We start from the raw sequence: 27,821 nt of genomic DNA, 5'->3' as shown, positions 1-27,821 counted from the left end.
ACCATCTCTCCCTACTATACCTGCTATCCCACAGCCCCAGTCCCTTCCCAGAGGCTATTATCCCCCCACTGCTACTATAGGCACCATCTCTCCCTACTATACCTGCTATCCCACAGCCCCAGTCCCTTCCCAGAGGCTATTATCCCCCCCACTGCTACTATAGGCACCATCTCTCCCTACTATACCTGCTATCCCACAGCCCCAGTCCATTCCCAGAGGCTATTATCCCCCCACTGCTGCTATAGGCACCATCTCTCCCTACTATCTATCCCACAATCCCTTCGCAAAGGCTATTATTCTCCCCCCAATTGCTACTATAAATTGCTGACACCAGGCTGATGTTATGTAGACATTCAGCATTCCCTGACCTACTTATATTTTCTACTGACCCAATTCAATCAGCTTGTAGAGCCCTTATGCGCAATAGCATGGGCTATTAATTCAGTTTTGATTTCACTTGATTACGTTGGATGGCTGCAAGGTGGTATCTTAGTGCTCTTAAGCCATTTCTGTCCTACTTTTATCCCCCCAAATACAGACACGATCATTCTTCCTAGTATAGGAACGTAACACCCACCATGATTTCCCCGACAGCAGATATGTTTGGAATCATTATTATATGAGCCTTTCTATCCATGTATATGACTTTGGCAACACAAATCACACAGGTGGCATTACTAGCAACACTGGCTACAACATGGAGATATGTCTGCCTACCATAGGTGTGGGTGGGTCAGGGCTGTGACCAGGGCACTAATTGGCTAGCTTACTCCTCGAGCAACTCTTGGCACAAGGTAAACTAATAACCTCAGGCTCCCTAGGAAAGTAATGGGGGGCCCCATGATTTCTAAGGTAGCCCCGCACCTACCTGGTATTTTTCATACTCTGTCCCCAAAGTGGAGGGGTTAATGTGGAAGCTCCATATAACCAACCCTGGTGTTTAGAACTATAGTCAGGGCAGAGCAACAAAGACAGGCCCCCAGGTCTATTTACACAGTGTCAATGTTTATTACAATGAACGTTTTTTTAAAAAAATGTATTTAAAAAGGATACTGAAGTGTTATATAATGGAGAGTGAGATCACAAGTTAAACTCAATAGCAGACAACTGATATGCAATTGGACAGTTACAGATTTATATAAAATAAAAAAAAAAAATGGAGGGGAGGAAGAAGTTAGAAAAATAAAAAGTTGAGCCATAAGTGTTACATGGTATTTATCCAGAGGGTCAGGCCTGCTCCCCTTAGGCTGCGGCTAAAGCACAGCAGATGCTGGGAGTTGTAGTTCTGGGATAGGAGCAGGTTAGACCTTCTTGGATGAATTCCTTCCAGTGCCAGGCAGTGAGGCTCCCCAGATACAGGAATGGTATCTACCCCACTACCTATAGATAATGTGCTTTTATTAAATATATAAAATAAAAAATACCCCCAGCCACCTATTGTGTGGGAGGGTGTCTGACGGTGATACAGGTGCTCGTGTGAGTACAAGGGAATGGGGTGAGTGGAGGGTACCCAGCAGGCAGGGCACAGCCCTTGCTGGTGGGTAATCAGCCCTTATATTCAGGAGGAAAGTGACATCGGCATCACAATGATAAAGATTGGTGCTACCTACAAAACCAAAGTTTCACGCATGCAGTTAATGTCTGAAGAGCATGCTGGCGCCCCCTGTATGTAGTTGTGCAGTATGCTACCCCCTTATTACTATTCCTGGAGCTAGGAGGCACCTGTAAAGCAATTTATTCTCTAGGCTAAACAGGACAGGGATACACTGGTGTGGAGGGTAAAACCGGGCAGATTTACCCCTCTATTAAAGTGACCTGGCCTTTAAACTCCTACATTCTTATTGGACAAATATGCCCAGAGAATGCCTGCACCTCTCCCATACTGCCTAGAGTTCAGCATCTCAAAAGCAGATGGAAGGGGCAAAAAAAAATGTAAAGCCTACATTGTGTAGGACCTGGGTAGGATATATGCAGGTAAGTGCACGCTGATGGGACTGCCACAGTCCTGACTTGGGTCACTGGGATAAGCCTAGAACTCAGAAAGGAATTGTATTTTGATTTAATACCCTGTGCCCTTAAGTGTGTGTGCCAGCAGAACCCACACCAACAGGCTTTAATGTGCAATGCCAGCGTTGGCTGATCTTACCTACTCCTGCATGCAGTAATGCTCTGTGTGTATTGCCTATGGATATCACAGCGCTCAGGTATTTGCAAGAGAGTAACCGAGCATCACATGCCCACGCCTATCATGGAAAAAAGTAATAAGACACAACCACAATGAGAACAGTTCCACGTCAGGGTGCCTTTCTGCTGTAGAAGAGAGTAGCATCTGAGAGAAAACAGTTGTCTGGTGCATAACCCCTCAATACAGACTGCCTACCCCCTCCAAGCACAACCTCAGGAAGCATCGGTGCTCTCGGGTTCGATGGCAGGTGGGCCCCCAGGCTCCCGGATGAATGGGAGGCGCCAGGATGGGGGCCAGCGCAGGAAGACGGGGGGTCTGAGTGTGTAGAGAGTAGAAAAGTGCTGGCCCCAGAAGGAGGGGGAGAAACGGAGGAGCCCATCCGGGTTGGACTTCAGGTCTTGGGGGTGAATAAGAGAGGGGAGCGCTGACTCAGACAGAGGGAGGGGCTCTCTGTAACAACCAAAACAAGGGGAGAAATATTGGGGTGAAGGTACAGGAGAGGGAGAGGGTGGGGGCAGGAAAAAAAAAAAAAATTAAAAAAAGGTTACATAGTTTGTAAACAGCACGGAGCATGTGGCGGGGAGATTAACGTTTGAATATGGAGGCGCAGAAAGCTAAATGGCCGTGAATGGTGACACAAGATGGGCTGTGAGAATGTGGAGGAATAAAATGAAGGGGAGAGGGGGGGGGGGGGGGGGAGAGTACAAGAGATACATAAAAAAGAAAAAACAAGTCAGAAGGTTTGTAACCTCACCCATAAATACAGTATTACAATAAAAGACCAGTGAGAAGCATATTACATGGCACATAAAAGAATGCCCAGCCAGCAGCCCTTACCCTCCTGTACAATATCAGCCCAAGAGACTAAATGCCAACTCCCAGAATGCCACACACTGCCCATTTAACTCTCAAGGGTTACGGCTGAACATTCTAGCCTTCCACCTGCAGAAGAACTAAAGCTCTCAAGATGCTGAGAGGTAAAGTTCTAAGTCAGAATACAGATGGCTTATAAAATGGATTCGAAGCTGAAAGCCCTCGGGCATTATAATAACCCACACAGCCGAATACAGAGGTCTGGTCTTGGCCAAGCCACTTAGGGATGAACAATGGTTGGAAAAACAAGAGCATAGCATTTTTATACAAATTTAATACAGATTTATGTTTAACTCTTTTCCAACATTCAAACAACTTTACAAACCCCCCGCCAAAACCAAACACATACAAAACGTGGATAAAGGTGATCAAAAAGCTTTAGTTATATATATATCCAAGAGCTTCCAGCCATAAGGCAGGATGGTCAACATAGAGGCCGTAGAAACTCTAGATTATTAAGTGCTAATTAGCAACAGGTCTAGAGTAACTCCCATGGCAAGTCTAGCCCACTTACTCCCTCCCATAAATTAAGAGGGTTCTCATAAAGGGAGTGGGGGGGAAGAATTGGTGAGATGAGGCTTCAGTGGGGGTAGGAGGAGAAATCTGTGGCACGGTGGGGTTACAGGTGCAAGGGCCGGCTACCTGGAAACCATGGAACTGGAGTGTGACTGGCTTGAGGAGGTGGTGGCAGCGCTGAGCTGAGAGAAGCCACTATGGCTGGATTCCAGGCTGGTCATGGAGCCCCTGATGGAGAAAGAATCAGCATTAGCACTTTCATAGTCACTGCTCGTCTACAAGAACACAATCCTGCCCTCACCCCAGGGTAAAGCGGCCATACCTGAAATCCTCTGAGCCAATGATCTCTGTGTAATACATGACTTTGCACTTGTGAGAGGAGACCTGAAGGGAGGCGAGCACATCCTCCACCCGGGGGAGACTACTGGTGGCACAGGCTGGCATACTGTGGAACTTCCACTGCAGGATGTAAAAACCCGGCCAGCGGGTCACGTGGGAACCCTGTGGAATTGGGAGTCAGTGCTATAATTATATAAAGCCTGTAGCAGTTTCACATCCTCACTTTACCATCATGAAGTTGCAGATGTTACAGATGTTTTCTCTGGTCTGAAAACAGACATTACCTGCACACTCTCTCCTTCCTTGCAGATTAGCGGAGATTCCACCATGCTGTAATCCCGCCCCAACTGCCAAGCTTTGTCAATCAGCTGCACATTGTTGCCCACAGGAGAGGTGATGCCATGGGCTCCAAGTGTGTCCCTCTTGGGCGCCTGGGGGGCCCGCTTGGAATGGTAGATGTTGAACACGATATCCCCTTTACACACATCAAAGTCCCAGGTGATGACAGAAGAGGCATCAACTATCTGGATCAATATCTGTGGGAGAGAGACACACAAGATAAATTATTTGCCCTGAGCCTAAAGAAAATGGGGGAGTCTACCCATATATAAGTTGCTTCTCAGCACTGGGGACACTATAAACCCCCCTTTATGGGTAAGAAATGAAGAGAAGGACAAAGTAAACATCTATGGAACAATGAGATTCAATGTAATAACTGTTTATTAGTTACATTTTCTATATTACTAGAAACCCATAGATTTTGTATCTTAAGGTGGCCCATACATGGACCGATTCGGCAGCTTTTCGGCCCGTGTAGGGGCAGAAACGACGGCCATACCCAACCGATATCTGGCCTGAAATTGGCCAGATATCGATCGGGCAGGTTATAAGATTTAGTCGGCTCAGGGACTGCATAGGCTCGTTGATGCAGTCCCCAAAACGGCCCCAAAATGCCGCCATTATAATTGGATCGTTTGACATACATGTCCCCTAGTATCGCCCACCCGTAGGTGGGGATATCAGGTGAAGAGGAGGGAGGTCTCCAAGCGAGCGGATCTTAACGTGTATGGGCCAACTTTAGACGCTCACAAGAGCTCAGACTCAAAGCAGCACATTACTAAATCTTCAGGAATATGGCAATTTGGCAGCCCTCTGTAAATCACTAGAAGGTTCTGCGACCAATACAGGTCACCTCAGCATGCCCCCTTTGCAATATTAGGGGCATATAAAGCAAGTGAGGTCAGGTAGTTCCATACATACCTCATGCGGTGAGCCCTTAAATACACTAGCAGATTGATATATGGTCTCTGTCCACAATCGGATATCATCATTCTCTAGTTCTTCTGGGGTCCTGTAGAGAGCCTTGGGGACCATTCCGCCCTCTGACACTTCACACTGGAATGCAGAAGTTTCATTGGTGAGTTAGAGGCAGCGGAATGCAATCTATGCTGTAGTCATTTGGATGAAAAGCAAGTAGATATTATATTATAGACAGAATGCACACTTACCATACACTCCCCTCCCAGGAAGTCAGGAATGACCTCTTTGTCAATGTAATCAATCAGCCCACCCGGACCTTGGTAATCATTCCCAGCATAAATAAGAAATTTCTTTCTGGTATTCTCATCAATGAAGGGACTGACCTAAAGGCAGATAATAAGGTGGATGGTGACTATTATGAACAAATAAAGCAAAAGCAATTTGGTACATATATAGGAAGGGGAACCTACCAGAGTCCAAAGGACCGGAAACACTCTGGGAGCCCGCAGGATCAGTAACCGACCAAGGGTCTCTGGGTAATTTGCTTCAACAACCTCAATAATGCGCAGCAAGGCTTTGACTCCTGGCCTCCATAGATGCCTCATGTTTAGACCTTCCAGGTCAACTAGACAGGTCCAAGAGCTGAGAAGAGACAGGGACAAAATTATATGAGGAACAAAGATTTAAGGCAGAAGACTAATTTCTCCAGCCTGAAACCGTCCTGGCATTCTTATCACAGGCCTCTCACCTGATGGGGCGCCCAAAGATGTTCGTGTTCTCTTCACAGCGCCTTAGTCCTTCCTCATTGATTGACAGCACCTTTAACCAAAAGAAAAATATATTATTAGAACGCAATTCCAGCAAAACCCATTGCCAACAGTGCCAAATAAGGTCCAATTTGTTGCCCCTCTCACAGCAAAAGGACATATAGAAATCCTGACTTTCTGCCCCTATTACCGGCTCCCCAGAGTAAGACTCCCACCCCAAAATTCATCTTACATGTCGAAGGAGGGACTCTTCCCCAAGTGCCCTGACCAGACCCTTGGTATCCATCTGTCCAAGTCTCAGCACATACAGCGGGCGCCCATCTGCAAGGGAGGAAAGGGTGGCTTTATTCATCGTAGCAACAGAAAACAAGTGAAAACATTGGTTTAAAATTAGGAGAATAAAGACCTAACTCTTATCAACTCTTTTCATACTGTAATATCTATAAAAAGTAACACAGCATCTCTCTCCCACTAACGGAGAGAAGGAAAAGGCTGCTTTGCACTTAACTTTAGGGAAACTATTCAACTTTCTTAAGTACATTTTAACCATTGCCCCCAGCATATTGGGGTTTGTAGATCCATAAGATGAGCCACACTTTGCACACAAGGACAGAGATCTATTTTGTGCATCTTTACAGGCACCAGGTCTTCCCTGCTACATAAACCTGCACATTGTTAGGTGTAAGCAACAATGAAGTGTGGGTGCCAACCTCTGTCGTGGTGGTGCCAGCCTCCAGCATAGTAATCGTGTAACACCTGGGGAGGGTCCCACGTGCTCAGCAGGTAGTCGACATGGTGCTGCTTTCTCCAGGTGAGGGATTGGCAGAGGATTTCCCGAGCTTTGTCGATGTTGAAGTCGCGGGCTCGCAAAAATCTCAATATGTGCTCATCTTTGGGAATCTAAACACATACAAATGTAATGATAATAGTCCAAATTGGAGACTCCAGGGTCTACTCAAGCTCATTTAGCGGTGAGGACAAATTCCCTTTTTTTCTATAGTCTACCTAGACAGTCATCCAGAGGCTATCAAAATCAGTGCTTATCTTATGTCCTACAGCAGGGATTATATATATATATATATATATATATATATATATATATATATATATATATATATATATATATATATATATATATATATATATATATATATATATATATATATATATATATATATATATATATATATATATATATATATATATATATATATATATATATATATATATATATATATTATATATACATATATATATTATATATATATATATATATTATATATATATATATATATATATATATATATATATATATATATATATATTATATATATATATATATATATATATATTATATATATACATATACACATATATATAAATATATATTATATAACACACACACACACACACACACACACACACATACACACACCAGGGATCCCCAACCTTTCATACTCGTGAGCCACAGTCACATGGAAAGACTTGGGGAGCAACACAAGCATCATAAAAGTTCATGGAGGTGCAAAATAAGGGCTGTGATTGGCTATTAGGGGCCTCTATGCACCCTATCAGCTTACAGGGGCTTTATTTGGTAGTATATCTTGTTTTTATTCAACCAAAACTTGCCCCCAAGTCAGGAATTCAAAGATAACTCCCTGGTTTGGGGGCACTGAGAGCAACACCCAAGGGGTTGGGGAGCAACATGTTGCTCCTGAGCCACTGATTGGGGATCACGGTCCTGCAGCATGGCTGTTCATATATCATATGTAGCAGCCAATTATTTCTCATACAGCATGTTCAAGAGCTGATTAAATTAAAATGATGTCATACAGAAAATTCTATGGAGCCTTTGAGCAGGCTAGGGTCCATAAAAAGCCTTTGGACAGCCACATCCGGCCCGCAGGCCTCCACTTGGACAGCACTGTCCTACAGTATAACAATTCCACAGGCTACATGGGAGGATGCAGAGTGCTATAGCTGAACAGCATCTGAAGAGTCAGACTGCCCATCCCTGTTCTAGAGAGGCACAAATTACATTGCCCCCAGCCTCCAGTGTTTTTCCCTTTCACAGGAGCCCAGCACGACAGACTGATGGCCAACTTACTTTGCCCTTGTGGGTTTCCTGTAGCCACTGACGCAGGCGGATTAGGCAGCTTTCCTGAAGAGGGGTGAGATCTCCCAAGTAACGTTTAATGTAATCAGCATCCAGCTTATCTGCAAACACACAGGGCGATAAGTTTCAGCAAAGTCAGAATAAAGGGCACACACATGTACTATATGTATGTTTCTCATTATAAGACAATACCACAAGGGTTTTCTTGTATTCTTGTATTCTTGTTTTCTGGTGCTTCTCTCTGTCTCTACCAAGCTGGGTACAGATTTTATTTGATATCTATTGTTTATGGCTGAGATTCTAGCTATCCGTATAACAGAGCATTCTGTCACAGTGTCACAGATCCTATCTGATCCCCCCCCATTGTAAGCAGCAGTCCTGCCCTGCTTTATGGCTGAGATTCTAGCTATCTGTATAACAGAGCATTCTGTCACAGTGGCACAGATCCTATCTGATCCCCCCCCCCCATTGTAAGCAGCAGTCCTGCCCTGCTTTATGGCTGAGATTCTAGCTATCTGTATAACAGAGCATTCTGTCACAGTGGCACAGATCCTATCTGATCCCCCCCATTGTAAGCAGCAGTCCTGCCCTGCTTTATGGCTGAGATTCTAGCTATCTGTATAACAAAGCATTCTGTCACAGTGGCACAGATCGGATTGTAAGAAGCAGTTCTGTCTTGCTTAATGGGCCGAGACTAACTATTTAATTAGAAAATTCACTGCTTAATAAGTCCTGGTTTGCTGGAAATTATCTGGTGGAACAGACAGATGAACTTACCATCGGGTGTGCTGCTCAGCTCATGGGTTGCAGCGGTGGGGCTGGATGGTAAGCCATCTTTGCTGCTGGGCCCATCGGCAGATTTTGTGGGTATGCTCTGAGGGGGAGACATGGCCCGGCCTGAGGTATCTGTTTTGGTTTCTTGCCGCTGAGCGATTTCAGGAGTCCAGCGAGGCATGGAGGTGATACCCTCCTGCTCCAACTGGTTCAAGTAATATTCAATGATTTCTTTGCCCTAAGAGGAATAAGGAGAAAAAAAAGGCATCAGAGATGAAGGATTTGGTAATGATGTCACATTCAGAGCTAGGAGTGCCACCCTGTGGCATAAAACTCACCTTTTTTATGTTTGTTGTGTACTGCTTCATTGCAATCTTTTCCACAGTGCTCTCAAATCCAAAGAAGGACTTGATGTCCAGGCTGGCCGACTGTTCGAAGCAAGTCCAGTTTTCATTATCAGGGTGTACCTGAATGGAAACATTAAAGATCAAGGCTATATCCTTGTCTCAGGGGGAACGAAAATAAATTTCCCTTGTTCAGCCATTATGGCAACAAGTGAGGGGACAAATTATCCACTGAAGCTGGTCATAAACCAGAAGTTTTTTGGATGAAGCATGGAGAAAATGACATGGCAACCCAATCAAAAAAAAATAAATACTGCAATGGCTGAAATAAGGTCCCCTATGTGATCCAGTCATTGGCCAGGTTTAATATATTATACCACCCTTATCTGGTTCTGCCACTATGCTGGTACCTGATGAAAGTAATTTAATTTATAGTGCCCGATATAATGGCTATCAAGAAATGGCACATTTGGAGGCACATTAAAAGCAGATATGATGGGACCTTCTGGTTTATACTCTTTACACGTAAAGTAGTATCTGTGCAGTAATAATTCAAAACAGATATGGTTTAACTTGGGGCCCATCCCCAATTATTGTCACCAAAAGCCTAGATATGTACAAATAATTTCACAAGTACTTCCCAGTGCTACTCACAGTGTAACAGCAGTGCTCATTGACTATAATCCTACTAGAGAAGGTCTCATTGTAAGCCTCAATGTGCAGAGTACGCTCCTGGCGGTTCAGAGAGTTCTTCTGGATAAAGTAAACATAATCCACTCCAGCTATCTGAAAACATGAAGACAAAAACAAGGCAATGAGCTTCGTGCAATACAGCAAGGCAGCATGGCGCCTCCTGATAATACATTCATATATTAACGGGCTTGTTTGTTTGTTTTTGCACTTAATAACAATTCGATTTAGAAAAACAAAAACTTGAATGTGAAAATTTCGCCACGAGGTTTCAAAGTGTGTTTATTTTAAAAAGTGATGAAGACCTCTACAATTTTTCTGGTTACTAAGCTCTCTCGGACAAGGACAAAAGCTCCATTAATCACCAATTTATGGCAAAGTGCAAGGTTTTTACTTTGCTTTTGGCTGCAATATTACATAGTTACCAGCAGAAGGCGCCCACAGATTAGTTATTGCTTCTGCATTCCAGTGGAGGCCACAGTTTAAGTGTGCCTTTTATTCCCGCAGAATAGCATTATTCTGCAGCTCAATGGCTCTGTGCCACAACTAAGGGCAGGCCTGTATGCCAGAATGGCACAGATAAACCTTGATGCTCATGTGAGCAGACTCCTTTGAAAAACCAAAGGCCAATTACCAGAACTAGACAGGTGCCCTACACACGCTAAAGGTCCCCATACACGGGCCGATCCGCTTGCTTGGCGACATCTTCTCCCGATATCCCCTCCTACAGGTGAGAGATATAGGGAGAGTCCAGGCTAATACGATCGTTTAGCCCTGGGGCCAAACGATTGAATTATAACGATGGGTATAGGAAAAGTTGGTCCGGGGACCGCATTAACGAGCCAATGCGGTTCCCGATCCATCTAGATTTTATTAACCTGCCCGATCAAGATCTGGCCGATTTTAGGCCTTATATCGGTTGGGCAGACCCGTCGGTAGTGCCCATATACGGGCCGCTTAGCTGCCGAATCGGGACCGACATCGACAGCTAGAATCGGCCTGTGTATGGGGTCCTTTATCCATTCTACAGATAAAATGACATGTTAATAGGGCTCACTTTCTTCAAGAGGCGCGGAGCATCCACGTCCAGCTTGCAGCGCCTCTCTACGATATGTACAGCTCCATCCTCACTCTTGTATTCGTTCATTAGGTCGCTGCCAACAAACATGGGGATGAGGGGACAGGTGGGGAAACGCCGCTCGTACGCCTGCGAATGGAAAAAGAAATGAGACAAGAGATCTGTACATTAGAATTTAATGTATGGTATCATTCTAATATTTTAAACTGCTTTAACAAGACGGCCAATGAAAAAGGCTGGCACTGCCAATCAGGCAGGAGAAAAAGAAAAGTGTGAAGAGTCAGAACAGCTCCCTTGGCATGTATGCTTGCCAAACAGTTTGAGTAGCCTCCAACGCATCATAGATTTCATTAATAAAGCACATAAATTAAAAAAATCTGTCGCTGGCCCGAGAACAGGAAGAATCAAGAATGACAGAATTAGTGCTTTGTAAATACAAGTTAGCATCTTTGGTTCTCTCATTCTGCTTGGCCTTATTTATCCGCAATAAAATAAATAATTGGCACCCTAAAAACGGGGCCCTCCCGATGGCCTCCCACACAGATATCAAGCAACACAGCTGGGCAAAGACTGCATTGGCATGGTCCTCCATTATGATCTGACCAAAGGGCCCATGGGTCAACACTATGGGGGCCAAACCAGATAAAAAAATAGCTTATCTGGCAACCCTTTAGGGCTGTGGCACACGAAAATCTCACTTGTTGCGGGTGACTAATCTCCCCGATATGACATCCCACCGGTGAAAATGTAAATGGCCGGTGGGGTGGCATACGCGGCAGTGCGATTTGCAGAAATCGGTGAAGTTGCATCAAAAGGCAACTTCGGCGATCGCGCCGCCGCATATGCCATCCCACTGGCGATTTAAATTTTCGCCGGTGGGATGTCATATCGGGGAGATTAGTCTCCCGCAACAAGTGAGATTTGTTGCGGGTGACTAATCTCCCCGTGTACCAGAGCCCTTACAAGAGGCGAATTCACTCAAGAATTCACAATGCTGATTCTCTCTATTGTCTATTTTGACAAGTAGCTGCTACTAAGTAGCTGTGTGTCTTTAGCCTTAAGTACACATAATAGATCTCTGCTAGTGCATTTCAGCTGGCAAAAGACACACCGGACCCCCTTCTGTTAGGCTGAGGTGGTTTATTGAATAAATAAGGCCCTTCTCTGTACCATAGGCCTAAAGTCAATATAATTAAATACACTAAGAAGCTGCACAATAAATCAACATTACTACACATTGTGAATGTTCCCCATAACAGCCACCAAATCAAACACGACTTTACAGCACAGGGAAAGCACAGACTGTACTGAATATAAAATCCCCTGAGCACCATGACTGTATTGCCAGAAAACAGGCTTATACAAGTCTATAAAATATGGGGAAACGCAAGTCAATCACTTTAGCACAAAAGGGGGAAAAAAAAATAAAAAAAGACAAGGAAATGTGAATAAGTGGTTGGACCAGTGGAACTTCCAGCTGCAGTCTGTGTTGTTACTGTAAAGCTACGGAGGAAGCACGGGTTGAAAGAAACATTTCCACTGCTGTGCATACAGTTTCCAGAACATAACAGAACTATGAAACTGCCTATTTTTTCAGCAGCTGGGTGCCGAGAATATTTTCCGATGTGCTTAGGCCGGGGTAGCGCTAACAGCTTCTGCCCTCTTTCCGACGCACTCACACAGGCCTCGCTGCAAAAATACATCAAGAACCATCTTTAGCTGCATCTTTGTCGGTCACCCCGAGAAATAATTTCCAATCCTTTTCTATCATGTAAGTTGAGAAAAATAAACTTTACTTACACTATATAGATCTAGGTGATACCTAGGAAGTGCTGAATGGAAATTAAAAGTAATTGTAATTAAAAATCGGAGCGGTCAATCATTTTTAAATACATTTCTTAAAAAAAAAAAATTTGATTTCAGGTTTCATTTTTATTATACAGCTTTTTATCTGTGGATGACAAGTCCCCTTTAATGTACAGGGAGCTCCATACTACTAAAACATATTTTATATAGTTAGAAGCCTCTAACAGATGTTCCAAGTACAGGTATCAGACCACTTATCCGGAAACCCATTATCCAGAAATCTCCAAATTACGGAAAGGCTATCTCCCATAACCTCCATTTTAATCAAATAATTACCATTTTTGAAAAGGATTTCCTTTTTTCTGTAATAAAACAGTACCTGATCCCAACTAAGATATAATTACCCCTTATTGGGGGCAGAACAGCCCTATTGGGTTTATTTCATGGTTAAATGATTCCCTTTTCTCTGTAATAATAAAACAGGACCTGTACTTGATCCCAACTAAGATATACTTACCCCTTATTGGGGGCAGAACAGCCCTATTGGGTTTATTTAATGGTTAAATGATTTCCTTTTCTCTGTAATAATAAAACAGTACCTGTACTTGATCCCAACTAAGATATAATTACCCCTTATTGGGGCAGAACAGCCCTATTGGGTTTATTTAATGGTTAAATGATTCCCTTTTCTCTGTAATATAAAACAGTACCTGTACTTGATCCCAACTAAGATATAATTACCCCTTATTGGGGCAGAACAGCCCTATTGGGTTATTTAATGGTTAAATGATTCCCTTTTCTCTGTAATAACAGTACCTGTACTTGATCCCACTAAGATATAATTACCCCTTATTGGGGGCAGAACAGTCCTATTGGGTTTATTTCATGGTTAAATGATTCCCTTTTCTCTGTAATAATAAAAAGTACCTGTACTTGATCCCAACTAAGATATAATTACCCTTATTGGGGCAGAACAGCCCTATTGGGTTTATTTCATGGTTAAATGATTCCCTTTTCTCTGTAATAATAAAACAGTACCTGTACTTGATCCCAACTAAGATATAATTACCCCTATAGGGGGCAGAACAGCCCTATTGGGTTTATTTCATGGTTAAATGATTCCCTTTTCTCTGTAATAATAAAACAGTACCTGTACTTGATCCCAACTAAAGATATAATTACCCCTTATTGGGGCAGAACAGCCCTATTGGGTTTATTTAATGGTTAAATGATTCCCTTTTCTCTGTAATAAAACAGTACCTGTACTTGATCCCAACTAAGATATAATTACCCCTTATTGGGGCAGAACAGCCCTATTGGGTTTATTTCATGGTTAAATGATTCCCTTTTCTCTGTAATAATAAAACAGTACCTGTACTTGATCCCAACTAAGATATAATTACCCCTTATTGGGGCAGAACAGCCCTATTGGGTTTATTTAATGGTTAAATGATTCCCTTTTCTCTGTAATAATAAAACAGTACCTGTACTTGATCCCAACTAAAGATATAATTACCCCTTATTGGGGGCAGAACAGCCCTATTGGGTATATTTGATTTTTAATTTTTATTTTTTTTTAATAGACTTAAGGTAGGAGGTACGAATTATGGAAAGACTCCTTTATCCAAAAATCCCAAGGTCCCGAGCATTCTGGATAATGGATCCTATTCCTGTAGTTTTAGAACAGTTACCCCATGCAAAATCAACTCAACTGGATGTTGGTGTTGAGCAAGCTAAACATTATCATCTCATTCTGGGGAGTAGAACATTAATCTGTACGTAAGAGATCTGTTCTACTGACCCATTAGGAAGCCCGATAGACTGATAATTAGGAACTGGGTTAAAGAGAGTAGATTTGCTATGAGTGCAATTTATACTGCGCCCCCTTCCAGACGCGGAGAGGCTGAATGTGACTCTGGGGGCACTTATTCTCCTTGACTGAATGGGGTCAGAGCCGGCAGAGAGAGCACAGCTGTTCCGCTTTGGGGGGGCAGAGTCGGGAAATATACATCACGTGGCACGTTAGGGAGCGGTTCAGGATAAGATGTATTTAATGAATCAGACAAAACTGAAAATAAAAAGGATTATACATGCTGAAACAGGAGAAATGAAGATTATGCCTTTGTGCTTACGGCCCTCGAGCTATTGTGGCAAAATACGTCTACTTATCCTGCCAGTGTTTCCAAGAGTATTGGGGCACCTACCTCCCTATCCAACATCTCATTCCCAAACCAAGGGGATAGATATGAAGTTGCCCCTCCCTTTGCTGCTATAACTGCCCCTTCTCTGCTGGGAAGGTTCCCAATAGATGCTGTAACAGGGTTGCAGGGAGTTGCTTCCATGGGTTGGGCACAGACGTTGGGGGGGGGGGGGGGGGGGGGATGAGGCTCAGTCATTCCATCAGGGTCCCAATTCATCCCACGGGTACAGCTAGCTTAAGGTAGTCATCTTAAGCCACCTTAAGTGTAAGCAGGACCGGTTCTTCTATTGTATTTGTTGTCATTTATTATGTCTTGTGGTTATTCAGTTATTTCCCTTTTTCTTTAGCAGCTATTTGGTTGCTAGGTTCGGGTTACTTTAGTAACCAGGCAGTGGTTAGAAAAAGAGACTGGAATATGAAAAGGAGAGGGACTGAAGATAGGGAATGAACAGTAACAATAATAAAATTGCAGCCTTACAGAGCAAACGTTTTTGGCCACCCAAGGTAAGCGACACCCATTTCAAATAGGGACGCACTGAATTCAGGATTTGGTTTGGGAATTGGCCTTTTTTGGGAGGATTCTGATTCCCGGACTGGCTGCCACAAGCATTTGAACTGAGGGGGGCAGCTAACACCGCTCGCACAACCAGCACAAGTGAGAACTGCTAATTAGGCACATTCTATGATTTCCCACAAACTTGCAAAATAAGCCCCGCCTCTTTCCGCCAGCACAACAAAAGCAGCCGCTGCACGATAACAGCTTGAAGTGAACACGGAGTTTATCGGAACGTTCTGTTTTAGGATGTTATGCAACGAGAGCAGCGCAATATCCTGCCAGGGCTCCCCGTTCCCCAGATTTACTGCGCAGCCCATTGTTATTGGCCTTCACCGTAGGAAAATCTGCTTCCTTAGCTCACAATAGCACAGCGGGCGAATGGCTGGGCCAAGCCACTCTCAGCCAAAGCGAGAAACACGACTTTAATTAGGGCTTACGGATCAAAACTGGGTTTATTGCCCTTTAGCTGAAGGGCTGCTAGGTTAACCCCATTGTACTCCCAAGGCTTGGGATCTGGCCAGTCGCCCAATAAGAAGTCCCTGAAGACCGGGGCCAGATCAGGGATTTCTCATGCTGAGCAAGAACCCTCACTGCTTATGCAAGGACTCCAGCTGTTCATTACAACACTATGGAACTGTTGTATAACATTATCCCAACCCATCAGGAATCTTGCATTCCATAACCTTGTTGCCCCATCTACCCATATCAAAGGGCGTACTGCAATATATAGGTTAAAGTTATAGTTATATTCCTAGCAACTTTGCAATTGGTTTTTGAATTATTTGCCCTTCTCTCCTGCCTCTTTCAAATGGGGGTCACTGACCCCGGCAGCCAAAAACCTATTGCTCTGTAAGGCTACATTTTTATTATTGATTAATTTTTATTACTTCTCTTCCTATATAGGCCCTATACTATTCATTTTTCCCCATCTCTCATTTAAACCACTTCCTGGTTAATAGAGTAAATAAGACCCTAGCAACCAGATACCTGCTAAAACACCAAATGGAGAGGTGCTGAGCAAAAAGCCAAATAACTGAAAAACCATTAAAAAAAATGAAGACCAATCGCAAATTGTCTTAAGGTGGCCATACACCTTCAGATCCGCTCGCTTGGTGATGTCACCAACCGAGCAAAGCTTCTCCAGATATCCTCCACCTACGGGTGCGCGATATCGGCAGAATCCAGGGTAATTCGATCTGGGGCCAAACGATCAAATTATAACGACGGGTATAGGCAAAGTGAGTTCGGGGACCGCATCAACGAACCAATGCGGTCCCCGATCCGACTAGATTTTCTAACCTGCCCGATTTCAGGTTAGATATGGGTCGGGCAGGCCCGTTGGTAGTGCCCATACACGGGCCGATTAGCTGCCGAATCCATCTAAGGGACCAATATCAGCAGCTACTATCGGCCCGTGTATGGGGACCTTTAGGCTACATCTATTCTATTATTATTGTTAATTTTTTATTATTTCTCTTTCTATGCAGCCCCTCTACTATTCATTTTTCCATCTATCATTTAAACCACTACCTGGTTACAAGAGTAAATAAGACCCTAGTAACCAGATAGCTGCTAAAATACCAAATAGAGGAGGTGCTGAGCAAAAAGCTAAATAACTGAAGAACCATAAAAAATGAAGACCAATTGCATATTGTCTTGGGATAGCAACGTCTACATCATAAAAGTTAATTTGAAGGTGGACTACCCCTTTAAGGTGCTTTATTTACCCTGGCTGTACGGCAGCTCCAGGTCCTTATCATAAAGAGGCCCTCACCCATGCGCTAGTGAACATTTAATATGTGTATTTATTGCACAAGGCAGGCGCATATCTCTGGATTACACAAGGTAAAGAGTTATATAAGTGTTTAAAACGGGTGCAGATAGCAGGGCCAGGGTGGCAGCCCAAGAACAAGGTGAAGGAGTGTGAGCCGACAGCATGGAAAGGCATGTGTGTTCTGATAAGTGCAGCTACGCACTCCCAGGCTGCTCACAATACACTATGGAACCCAAAGGTGACTATCTGTTCTTTTAGCCGGCATCATGATCACTTTTTTTTTTTGTTTCTTTTAGAGATAAAGCAGAACCGTAACTTTTGCATGAAAATGTAATTAACAAAGGGGGATAATGATGCAAGGACAGGAGCTGCCGCCATTTAAGGTCATGGCAGGGGGCAGGAAAAGTGGGTAATATTCCAGCAGTGTTTTCTAGAGCCGAGAGCGTGATCTGCCCATGGCCTCTAATTGCTGTACAAGAACATCCGCAGAAACTTCCTGCAATCAATAACAAGTTCTGGGACAGGGCGGGCCTGCTCTCACAGGATAGCAGTTCCCACCCATATGTACACAGAATAAGCTGTACCCTCATACTGTACTGTCTAAGGGAAACACTATGGCACCTCCTACCCATATGTATAAATACAAATATACAGAGAAGGAATGTTCTGGGCACACAGTAAGATGTACCCCCATACTGTACTGTCTAAGGGAAACACTATGGCACCTCCTACCCACATGTATAAATACAAATATACAGAGAAGGAATGTTCTGGGCACACAATAAGCTGTACCCCCATACTGTACTGTCTAAGGGAAACAATATGGCACCCCCTACCATATGTATAAATACAAATATACAGAGAAGGAATGTTCTGGGCACACAATAAGCTGTACCCCCATACTGTACTGTTTAAGGGAAATACTATGGCACCCCCTACCCATATGTATAAATACAAATATACAGAGAAGGAATGCTCTGGGCACACAATAAGCTGTACCCCCATACTGTACTGTCTAAGGGAAACACTATGGCACCTCCTACCCATATGTATAAATACAAATATACAGAGAAGGAATGTTCTGGGCACACAATAAGCTGTACCCCCATACTGTACTGTCTAAGGAAAACACTATGGCACCCCCTACCCATATGTATAAATACAAATATACAGAGAAGGAATGTTCTGGGCACACAATAAGCTGTACCCCCATACTGTACTGTCTAAGGGAAACAACTGGCACTACCCAAGCATTTGACCGCCCCTGCAGGTACATCTTTTAGGGTAAAGCCTCACGAGATGGATGATCAGCCTGCATATAAGCAAAAGGCTGAAAACCTGTCCTTAGCTTGAAAAATCTTCTAATTGCGCCTGCACCATGAAGCACTGAACCCACCTTGGTGCAGGCACAGGCAGCAGATATCGAACCAAGTGATGGATACTTCTATACACCCAAGAAAATACAAGGTGGTATAACTGAACTAAGGGCTGGTTTGGTAGATCCTGATTAAAATGAATGTGGCTTTAGAGGATATTGTTTTCATTCCCTCCTCTGAATTAACTAGAACCCAGATACGAGTGGTTTGGCCAAATGGATGAACCAACTGGCAAGGTCCAAAATACATTAACAGTAGTTTCAAAACTATTTGTAAGGGTAATTCAACCGAAAGCATAATTTGTTTTAGCCCTGCTCAAAATGGTACCTTGAAATATTCTGCTGCATTGTGCCAGGAGTCAGAACAACACAATCAGCTCAACAGTGGACTAGACTGGTACCAAACAGCATTGCGTGACCAGCATAAATCACCATCTGTGCATCTAAGCCCCTACCACTTTGCTAAATGCTGGCTGAAGCAGCAGGGCAGAGGATAGTGGAAGAAGTGTTTTCAAAAGCTGTAAAGCAACAACCCTTAGGTAGAAGTTCTATACTCATTAACAAGTGTCTTGCAGTTAAGCTTCAAAGGAGGTTCCAAGTTACAAAATCCACCCCCCCCCCCCCCCCCACTGCTCTACAAGCTTCCAAGAAACTTGGGCGAGTCTGGAATTTTAATGAGAATAAGATCAAGCGGGGTAACATTATGTGCAGGGCTGGGAGGGCCATGAGTAAATGTGCAATTACACTTATGGCCCATGATATTGGCTAAATGATATATATGTATCGATGGCAAATTGATGCTAGCGAGGAAACCTGACATGGAAACCTGTGCATGAAAGCTCCCTGGATCTGCAGGGCTTTGAAGGAAGGCAGATTAATAATGCAGAGAGTGCTGTTGGAATTATTTTCATGCATAGAGTGAAGCGCCCTGGTTGCACTTGAATACGGCCATTACCACCACAAAGGGGAATGAAACCTACTCGTGAGAGCGATTCTCAGCCCCGGATGGAACCACTTCCCTACTTATCGCCCGTTCCGTAAACAAACTTTACCCAAGTGTTGCAAAGGGAACAAACAAACTGCCAGATCCAGTCACGCACTCCACCCAAAAATATTTTTGCATCATGCTTATAACTCTAAGCAACTTCCCAATATCCCTTCATTACACACTTTCAATGGTTATTTGTAAACCTAAATGTTAAAGAAAGCAGCATCTGTCTGGCTGTTTTAGATACCCTGCACTCCTAGCTCTGACTCCTAAAACTATATAGCAGAATCCAACTGATAAGCGGGCTGGAGGAAAACAGACTTCTCCAGAGAACAAGAAGGGATAAACACTCAATAGCAATTAGATGTGCCAAATCAAAATTATGAAATCACTTACTACTACTCAGACTAAAGCTGGCCATACACATAAGATTTGCTCGCTTGGCGACCTCGCCAGGCGAGCGGATCTTCTCCCGATATCCCCACCTACGGGTGGGAGAAATCGGGGGAATTTAGGCTAATTCAGTCGTTTGCCCCTGGGGCCAAATGATTGAATTATAACGACTTAATGGGGCAGTCGGTTCATGGACCGCATCAATGAGCTGATGCGGTCCCCGACCCAACTGAATTTTTGTACCTGCCCGATCGATATCTGGCTGATTTCAGGCCAGATATCGGTTGGGCAGGCCAGTTGTTATTTCCCCTACACAGGCCGATAAGCTGCCGAATTGGTCCAAGGGACCGATATCAGCAGCTACAAACGGCCCATGCATGGCCACCTTTAGTCTTACAAGAACCCAAATAAGCATGTAAAAACTATCTGCTCATTCATTGAGGTCACCAAAAAAGCAGATTTTTCTCCCAATACACCCACCTAAAGTGGGCAATTTCGGACTAATTCAACCATATGGCCCTAGGGCTAAATGATCAAATTAAGACGGGTATAGGAGCTGCCGGAGCAAGGCATGCATCAATGAGACACTGCGGTCCCTGGTCCGACAAGTAAATCAAACCAGTCTGACTCTTGCCACATATCTGTCGGGTAAGTTACCGAATCGGTCTGAAGGACCTTAAAGCTATTCCTTTGAATAACTACTCCATAGCATTCTTATTTGGAACTCAGATTGAATTTCTAAATCAGCTAGGGATTACAGCCTTATGTTTCTTTCACTTTTTTCCAGTAGAGCCAATCACAGGGGAGGGGCAAATTCATTACGTGACCCCCCCCCCCCCCAAGTGAATACTTTTCTTCAATGAAAAACGTTCCACCCTCAGGTACCACTATAGTAAGTGCCGTACCCAGGGGTGCTGCCACCATGAGGCAAGTAGAGAAACTCTCCTGAGGCGGCAGCACCCCCAGAGTTACCGGGGGCGAAAAAAAAACTCCTGGTAACTTTAAGAGCCGAATTTCCATCATCTTTTCATGTCATGTGGATACTTTATGGCCGGGTCTGGGCTGTGTTCATTCACAGTGGAGTGTAAAAAAATAAATAAATAAGGGCACAACCAAAAATAGTCTCTGACCGGATGCAAGGTGTAAAGCAAATACACATTTAATGAAAGAGGCAATTTAATTCTAAAGGGACGGCTGTATCGCTTCTAATCTACTTATGAGGTTACAGAGTTTAAATGCAAGTTTGAATGGATTAAGCGTTAATCTATTTAAACGTTCCCTGGACACCCTTTGGCCTTGTAGTTGGAGAAAGGCAGTTACTCAAGACAAACACTATACACAGAACCAAGATAAAAACATACCTATCAAACTGTACAGTAACAAGCGTATTAAAGCAATGAATTACAAGGATCTGAATAAAATAATAAGACTTACGGCCATAATCAGCTCAAAGCCGTGCTTATACACGCGGACGGGCGACTGGTATTTCTGCACCATGGTTGCTTGTTCTTTTTGGCACGTTAGTTACCTGACAGACATGAAATGTATTTACATTAAAAATTGTATGAGAGCTCTATTATACAAACAGCTTGAAAGCAAGGAACATTCTTAGGATTCCCTCCGAGTTCAGGCTACACAGGGCCACCTTTCAACTCCGCAGCTGAAACAATCGGGAACAGCGGGAAGATGTGGATCCTCTTCAACGTACACTTCTTGGAGCAAAAATTCTTATATGGACCCCATAACCAACTGTTCTGTTTCTACATATATAAAATGCCCCTTTCCCAAGCTTCCTGGTCCACAGGGTAAAAACATACCTAAAAGGAATCTTCATTAAGTCCCAGGTTAATTGGCAGCAAAGGTGGCCGATCATACGTGTAACAATTCCATGTAACACATCTGCAGGGAGGGAGGAACATAAGCTATAATTAACATGAACAGTACATTACAACATATATAACAATCCAAAATATAAAGTTAATGATCCCTTATTACATGAAAGGTACTCTGTGTTCCCTGACCTGTATAACTCAGCCTGCAGCCTTGTGCCTTTATATGGGGGGCACAGAACCCCTCAGTGACTGCTAATATCCTTATCATTTACAGTAGGGGGTACATTATCCCTTATAATACATGAGTGATACTCAGAGTTCCCTGTATAACTCAGCCTGCAGCCTTGTGTCTTTATATGGGCACAGAACCCCTCAGTGACTTCTAATATCCTTATCATTTACAGTAGGGGGTACATTATCCCTTATAATACACGAGTGATACTCCGAGTTCCCTGTATAACTCAGCCTGCAGTCTTGGGTACACAGGAATCCCTATGCTGCCATCGTTTTATGGTATCTCTCTGTACAGGCTATGAGCAAACTTAGGGGGCTGTTCCTGCTGAATTGTGCTTAGTACAGGGGAATCCCTATGCTGCCATAGTTTTATGGTATCTCTCTGTACAGGCTATGAGCAAATTTAGGGGGCTGTTCCTGCTGAATTGTGCTTAGTACAGGGGAATCCCTATGCTGCCATAGTTTTATGGTATCTCTCTGTACAGGCTATGGCAAAAGTCTAATTTTTTGCAGTGTACATTACACATACCTTAGCTACACTTATGTAATGAAATAATTAAAGCCTATGCTTGTACAGAACAGATACATAGCTTGTATCTATATTAAAAAAGAAAAACCTAACTGAATTAAGTGACATTTGAAATAAGGAAACAGAAACGGTGTGGTTTGTGGGCAGGGAGGGTCCGTGACATTTTATTTCCTCTTGCATTTGCCAATGCATATTTTATAAACATGCTCATATGGGAATATAGTAAACCCACCAGTAAGTTTCCTCATAAAAACTGCACAGAGATTGGACCAAAAATGCAATAAAAATAATATCCCTTAACAATGCCCAGCCTTAAAGGGACAGTAACACCCCTAAACACCCCTTGCTACACTTTCAGTTTTTGTGTTACTGTTTCTTTAACATAAGCAAGCCCACATCTTGGAATACACACCTGTAAATGTAGTGGTAGAAAACCTAATTGTAGGCTAATTCCCAATATACAGTCACTCAAAATTTCCAATGGTTTTCAGGTGATTTGTAATTGCTACGGAAGGCACTGTTTGTTTATCTTTCTCTGTTCTAGGGTTCAGCCTTTGGACACTATGTAGCAGAAGCCGCTTCTCCTTTAGGTCTATTCACCTTGGCTTCTGCCGCAGCCCGAGGCTTTTAGCAACAAGCAGTGTTTCTCTTGTTGCAATTACATTTACAAATATCTCCAAAACCACCAACAATTTGTAAAGTATTTTGGGAAGTTGCTTAGAATTACATTGTATTTCATAACGCAAAGAACAGGTTTTGGGTGGAGATCCCCTTTATATAACAAGTAAACAGTCGCTGGGAGAAAGCGCGCAGCTCAGCGAGTAATGCCCTCGCCAGTTTGCATTATATTTGCACACAGAGTTGAGCCAGAAATTAGCTTTAACCCCAGTACAAAGAGTTCTCAGGCGTCCCTGCTCTGGGCCCAATTGGGCCCTTTGGTACCTCGGCCATTACATAAGCAGGTAGGAAGCAGGGTGGCTCCACCAGACAGCAGGGCTGCACTTTGGCAGGATAAACTCAGTAATGGCCTTATTTACAGGCTATAAACGTATATATATGTACTGAGTAACCTCTCCACGTAACCCAGGCCTCTACCCATTGTGTAACTACAGCACTCACTGTGGGTCTGTGTGCAGGAGAGGGTTACACAGGCCTTGTGACTCCCCTAAATAAACTACTGCTCCCATAATCCCCCCCCCCCCCCCCCGTAAGTACAGGTTTGTATAGGAACAGCCAGTTATGCCAGGCATCTGTGCCCTCCGGCATCACCCACTCTCCCGCATTCACCTCTATCCACTCCCCCCCCCATATACCACACTCCAGCCAACCCCCCCCCATATACACACTCCAGCCCCCCCCCCATATACACACATCCAGCCCCCCCCCCCATATACACACACTCCAGCCAACCCCCCCCATATACACACTCCAGCCCTCCCCCCCCCCCCATAATACACACTCCAGCCTCTCCCCCCCCCCATATACACACTCCAGCCTCTCCCCCCCCCCCATATACACACTCCAGCCTCTCCCCCCCCCATATACACCCACCTCCCCCCCATAAGCCTCCCCTCCCCCCCCCCCCATATACACACTCCAGCCTCTCCCCCCCCCCCATATACACACTCCAGCCTCTCCCCCCCCCCCATATACACACTCCAGCCTCTCCCCCCCCCCATATACACACTCCAGCCTCTCCCCCCCCCCCATATACACACTCCAGCCTCTCCCCCCCCCCCCCCATATACACACTCCAGCCTCTCCCCCCCCCCATATACACACTCCAGCCTCTCCCCCCCCCCCATATACACACTCCAGCCTCTCCCCCCCCCCCATATACACACTCCAGCCTCTCCCCCCCCCCCATATACACACTCCAGCCTCTCCCCCCCCCCCATATACACACTCCAGCCTCTCCCCCCCCCCCCCCATATACACACTCCAGCCTCTCCCCCCCCCCCCCATATACACACTCCAGCCTCTCCCCCCCCCCCCATATACACACTCCAGCCTCTCCCCCCCCCCCCATATACACACTCCAGCCTCTCCCCCCCCCCCATATACACACTCCAGCCTCTCCCCCCCCCCCCCCCATATACACACTCCAGCCTCTCCCCCCCCCCATATACACACTCCAACCCCACTCACACAGTCCCCTCTCAGGCCCCATACTCACACTCCAACCCCACTCACACAGTCCCCTCTCAGGCCCCGTACTCACACTCCAACCCCACTCACACAGTCCCGCTCTCAGCCCCAGTACTAACACTCCAACCCCACTCACTACAGTCCCCTCTCAGGCCCCATACTCACACTCCAACCCCACTCACACAGTCCCCTCTCAGGCCCCGTACTCACACTCCAACCCCACTCACACAGTCCCCTCTCAGCCCCAGTACTAACACTCCAAACCCACTCACACAGTCCCCCTCTCAGGCCCCATACTCACACTCCAACCCCACTCACACAGTCCCTCTTCAGGCCCCATACTCACACTCCAACCCCACTCACACAGTCCCCTCTCAGGCCCCATACTCACCACTCCAACCCCACTCACACAGTCCCCTCTCAGGCCCCATACTCACACTCCAACCCCACTCACACAGTCCCCTCTCAGGCCCAGTATTCACACTCCAACCCCACTCACACAGTCCCCTCTCAGGCCCCATACTCACAACTCCAACCCCCACTCACACAGTCCCCTCTCAGGCCCCATACTCACACTCCAACCCCACTCACACAGTCCCCTCTCAGCCCCACTCACACTCCAACCCACTCACACAGTCCCCTCTCAGGCCCCATACTCACACTCCAACCCCACTCACACAGTCCCTCTCAGGCCCCGTACTCACACTCCAACCCCACTCACACAGTCCCCTCTCAGCCCTACTCACACTCCAACCCCACTCACACAGTCCCCTCTCAGGCCCCCTACTCACACTCCAACCCACTCACACAGTCCCCTCTCAGGCCCCTACTCACACTCCAACCCCACTCACACAGTCCCCTCTCAGGCCCATACTCACACTCCAACCCCACTCACACAGTCCCCCTCTCAGGTACTAACACTCCAACCCCACTCACACAGTCCCTCTCATACTCACACTCCAACCCCACTCACACAGTCCCTCTCAGGCCCCATACTCACACTCCAACCCCACTCACACAGTCCCCTCTCAGGCCCCATACTCACACCTCCCAACCCCACTCACACAGTCCCCTCTCAGGCCCCATACTCACACTCCAACCCCACTCACACAGTCCCCTCTCAGGCCCATACTCACACTCCAACCCCACTCACACAGTCCCTCTCAGGCCCCATACTCACACTCCAACCCCACTCACACAGTCCCTCTCAGGCCCCATACTCACACTCCAACCCCACTCACACAGTCCCCTCTCAGGCCCCCTACTCACACTCCAACCCCACTCACACAGTCCCCTCTCAGGCCCCATACTCACACTCCAACCCCACTCACACAGTCCCCTCTCAGGCCCCCTACTCACACTCCAACCCCACTCACACAGTCCCCTCTCAGGCCCCATACTCACACTCCAACCCCCACTCACACAGTCCCCTCTCAGGCCCCATACTCACACTCCAACCCCACTCACACAGTCCCCTCTCAGGCCCAGTACTCACACTCCAACCCCACTCACACAGTCCCCTCTCAGGCCCCATACTCACACTCCAACCCCACTCACACAGTCCCCTCTCAGGCCCAGTACTCACACTCCAACCCCACTCACACAGTCCCCTCTCAGGCCCCATACTCACACTCCAACCCCACTCACACAGTCCCCTCTCAGGCCCCATACTCACACTCCAACCCCACTCACACAGTCCCCTCTCAGGCCCAGTACTCACACTCCAACCCCACTCACACAGTCCCCTCTCAGGCCCAGTACTCACACTCCAACCCCACTCACACAGTCCCCTCTTGCCCCCCCCATACACACACTCCAGCCTGACTCAATGCCCCACACACCGGGGGTAAGCAGACTCAGCGCCATACACACTCCCCAAGCCACTCAGGCTCCGAGCCCCCTACCTCTCCGTGCTGACCGGTCCGTATACCCCGCAGCCGGGCCCCGGTTCCACAGAGCAGCCGGTTGACCAAGTCGCACAGGCGCAAAACAGCCTCCTCTGACGTCAAAGCTTTAAAATCCAAGCCCCGCCCCTCCCCGTCAGCTGCTCGCACATTCCGGCCCCTGGTCACATGTTCCGATCCGAGAGTCGCCTGATTGGCTGGCGCTGCTGTTTATTGTGCGTCACCGGCACCGGGGCTGTCAGTGCGCCTCTAGCGGCGGCTACTGTGTACTGCCAGCTTCTGTACTACCGCTTCCTCTCATATGGCTGAACTACCACTCCCAGGATCCTTTGCCTGCCGTGAGAGCCAATATGTAATTATTGTTAGCCAAGTAACAAAACATGTCCGCACTCCATAGCTTTCATTTCAGAAATATTCTCTTCTCTCCGAAGAGGCGCATCATCAGAACAAATATGATTTATTATTTTAATTTACAGAACCCCTCAGTGACTGCTAATATCCTTATCATTTACAGTAGGGGGTACATTATCCCTTATAATACATGAGTGATACTCAGAGTTCCCTGTATAACTCAGCCTGCAGCCTTGTGCCTTTATATGGGCACAGAACCCCTCAGTGACTGCTAATATCCTTATCATTTACAGTAGGGGGTACATTATCCCTTATAATACATGAGTGATACTCAGAGTTCCCTGTATAACTCAGCCTGCAGCCTTGTGCCTTTATCTTTGCTCCCAGTGCCCAGCCTGTGACTCCCAGTGGCCACTAGATGGCAGCAATACCATGTACTACAAGCACAGAAAGGCCAATGCACTTTTCACAGCTTTATCTAGAAAGCTTTAAAAGGAATTTGCCATAAAACTCTATAATAACTAAGGAGGCACTGAACCCAGGATTCGGTTCGGGATTTGGCCTTTTTTCGGCAGGATTCGTCTGAATCCATTTGCCTGGGCAACAGAATCCTTAAAGGGGTGGTCCTCCTTTACTATTAGCATTTAGTATGTTATAGAACGGCCTATTCTATGCAACTTTTCAATTGGCCTTCATTTTTTGTAGTTTATGAATTATTTGCCTTCCTCTTCTGACAGCTTTCAAATGGGGGTCACTAACCTTGTCAGCCAAAAAACGAATGTTCTGTGA

General features: G+C 45.5%; 1 protein-coding gene across 3 annotated transcripts; it reads right to left on the bottom strand.

The window, feature by feature from the left end:
• Positions 1-984: 984 nt before the first annotated feature.
• sec14l5 (SEC14-like lipid binding 5) lies at positions 985-26,803 on the bottom strand. Of its 3 annotated transcripts, none has more exons than XM_031894046.1 (18): positions 26,682-26,803; positions 21,852-21,933; positions 21,469-21,562; positions 10,922-11,071; positions 9,829-9,960; positions 9,169-9,297; positions 8,834-9,068; positions 8,048-8,157; positions 6,651-6,840; positions 6,173-6,261; positions 5,922-5,992; positions 5,644-5,815; positions 5,422-5,556; positions 5,174-5,308; positions 4,198-4,449; positions 3,897-4,075; positions 3,701-3,802; positions 985-2,635 (listed from the first exon to the last, which is right to left on the bottom strand). In XM_031894046.1, the coding sequence occupies exons 3-18, from the start codon at positions 21,529-21,531 to the stop codon at positions 2,398-2,400; spliced, it is 2,382 nt and encodes a 793-aa protein (XP_031749906.1). In that variant the 5' UTR covers positions 21,532-21,562; positions 21,852-21,933; positions 26,682-26,803; the 3' UTR covers positions 985-2,397.
• Positions 26,804-27,821: the final 1,018 nt, after the last annotated feature.

Source organism: Xenopus tropicalis, chromosome 10 (genome assembly GCF_000004195.4).
Source record: "Xenopus tropicalis strain Nigerian chromosome 10, UCB_Xtro_10.0, whole genome shotgun sequence".
Taxonomy (NCBI): domain Eukaryota; kingdom Metazoa; phylum Chordata; class Amphibia; order Anura; family Pipidae; genus Xenopus; species Xenopus tropicalis.
This window is presented reverse-complemented; position numbering and strand designations above follow the sequence as displayed.

What these genes read in the sequence shown, in the direction of transcription:
- sec14l5 (XM_031894046.1), bottom strand. Translation starts at nt 21,531, where the DNA reads ATGGTGCAGAAATACCAGTCGCCCGTCCGCGTGTATAAGCACGGCTTT. An exon ending in CTCCGCGCCTCTTGAAGAAA is followed by an intron (nt 9,961 to 10,921) that starts GTGAGCCCTATT and finishes TCATGTTTTCAG; the next exon opens with ATAGCTGGAGTGGATTATGT. An exon ending in AAGAGTCCCTCCTTCGACAT is followed by an intron (nt 5,993 to 6,172) that starts GTAAGATGAATT and finishes TTTTGGTTAAAG; the next exon opens with GTGCTGTCAATCAATGAGGA.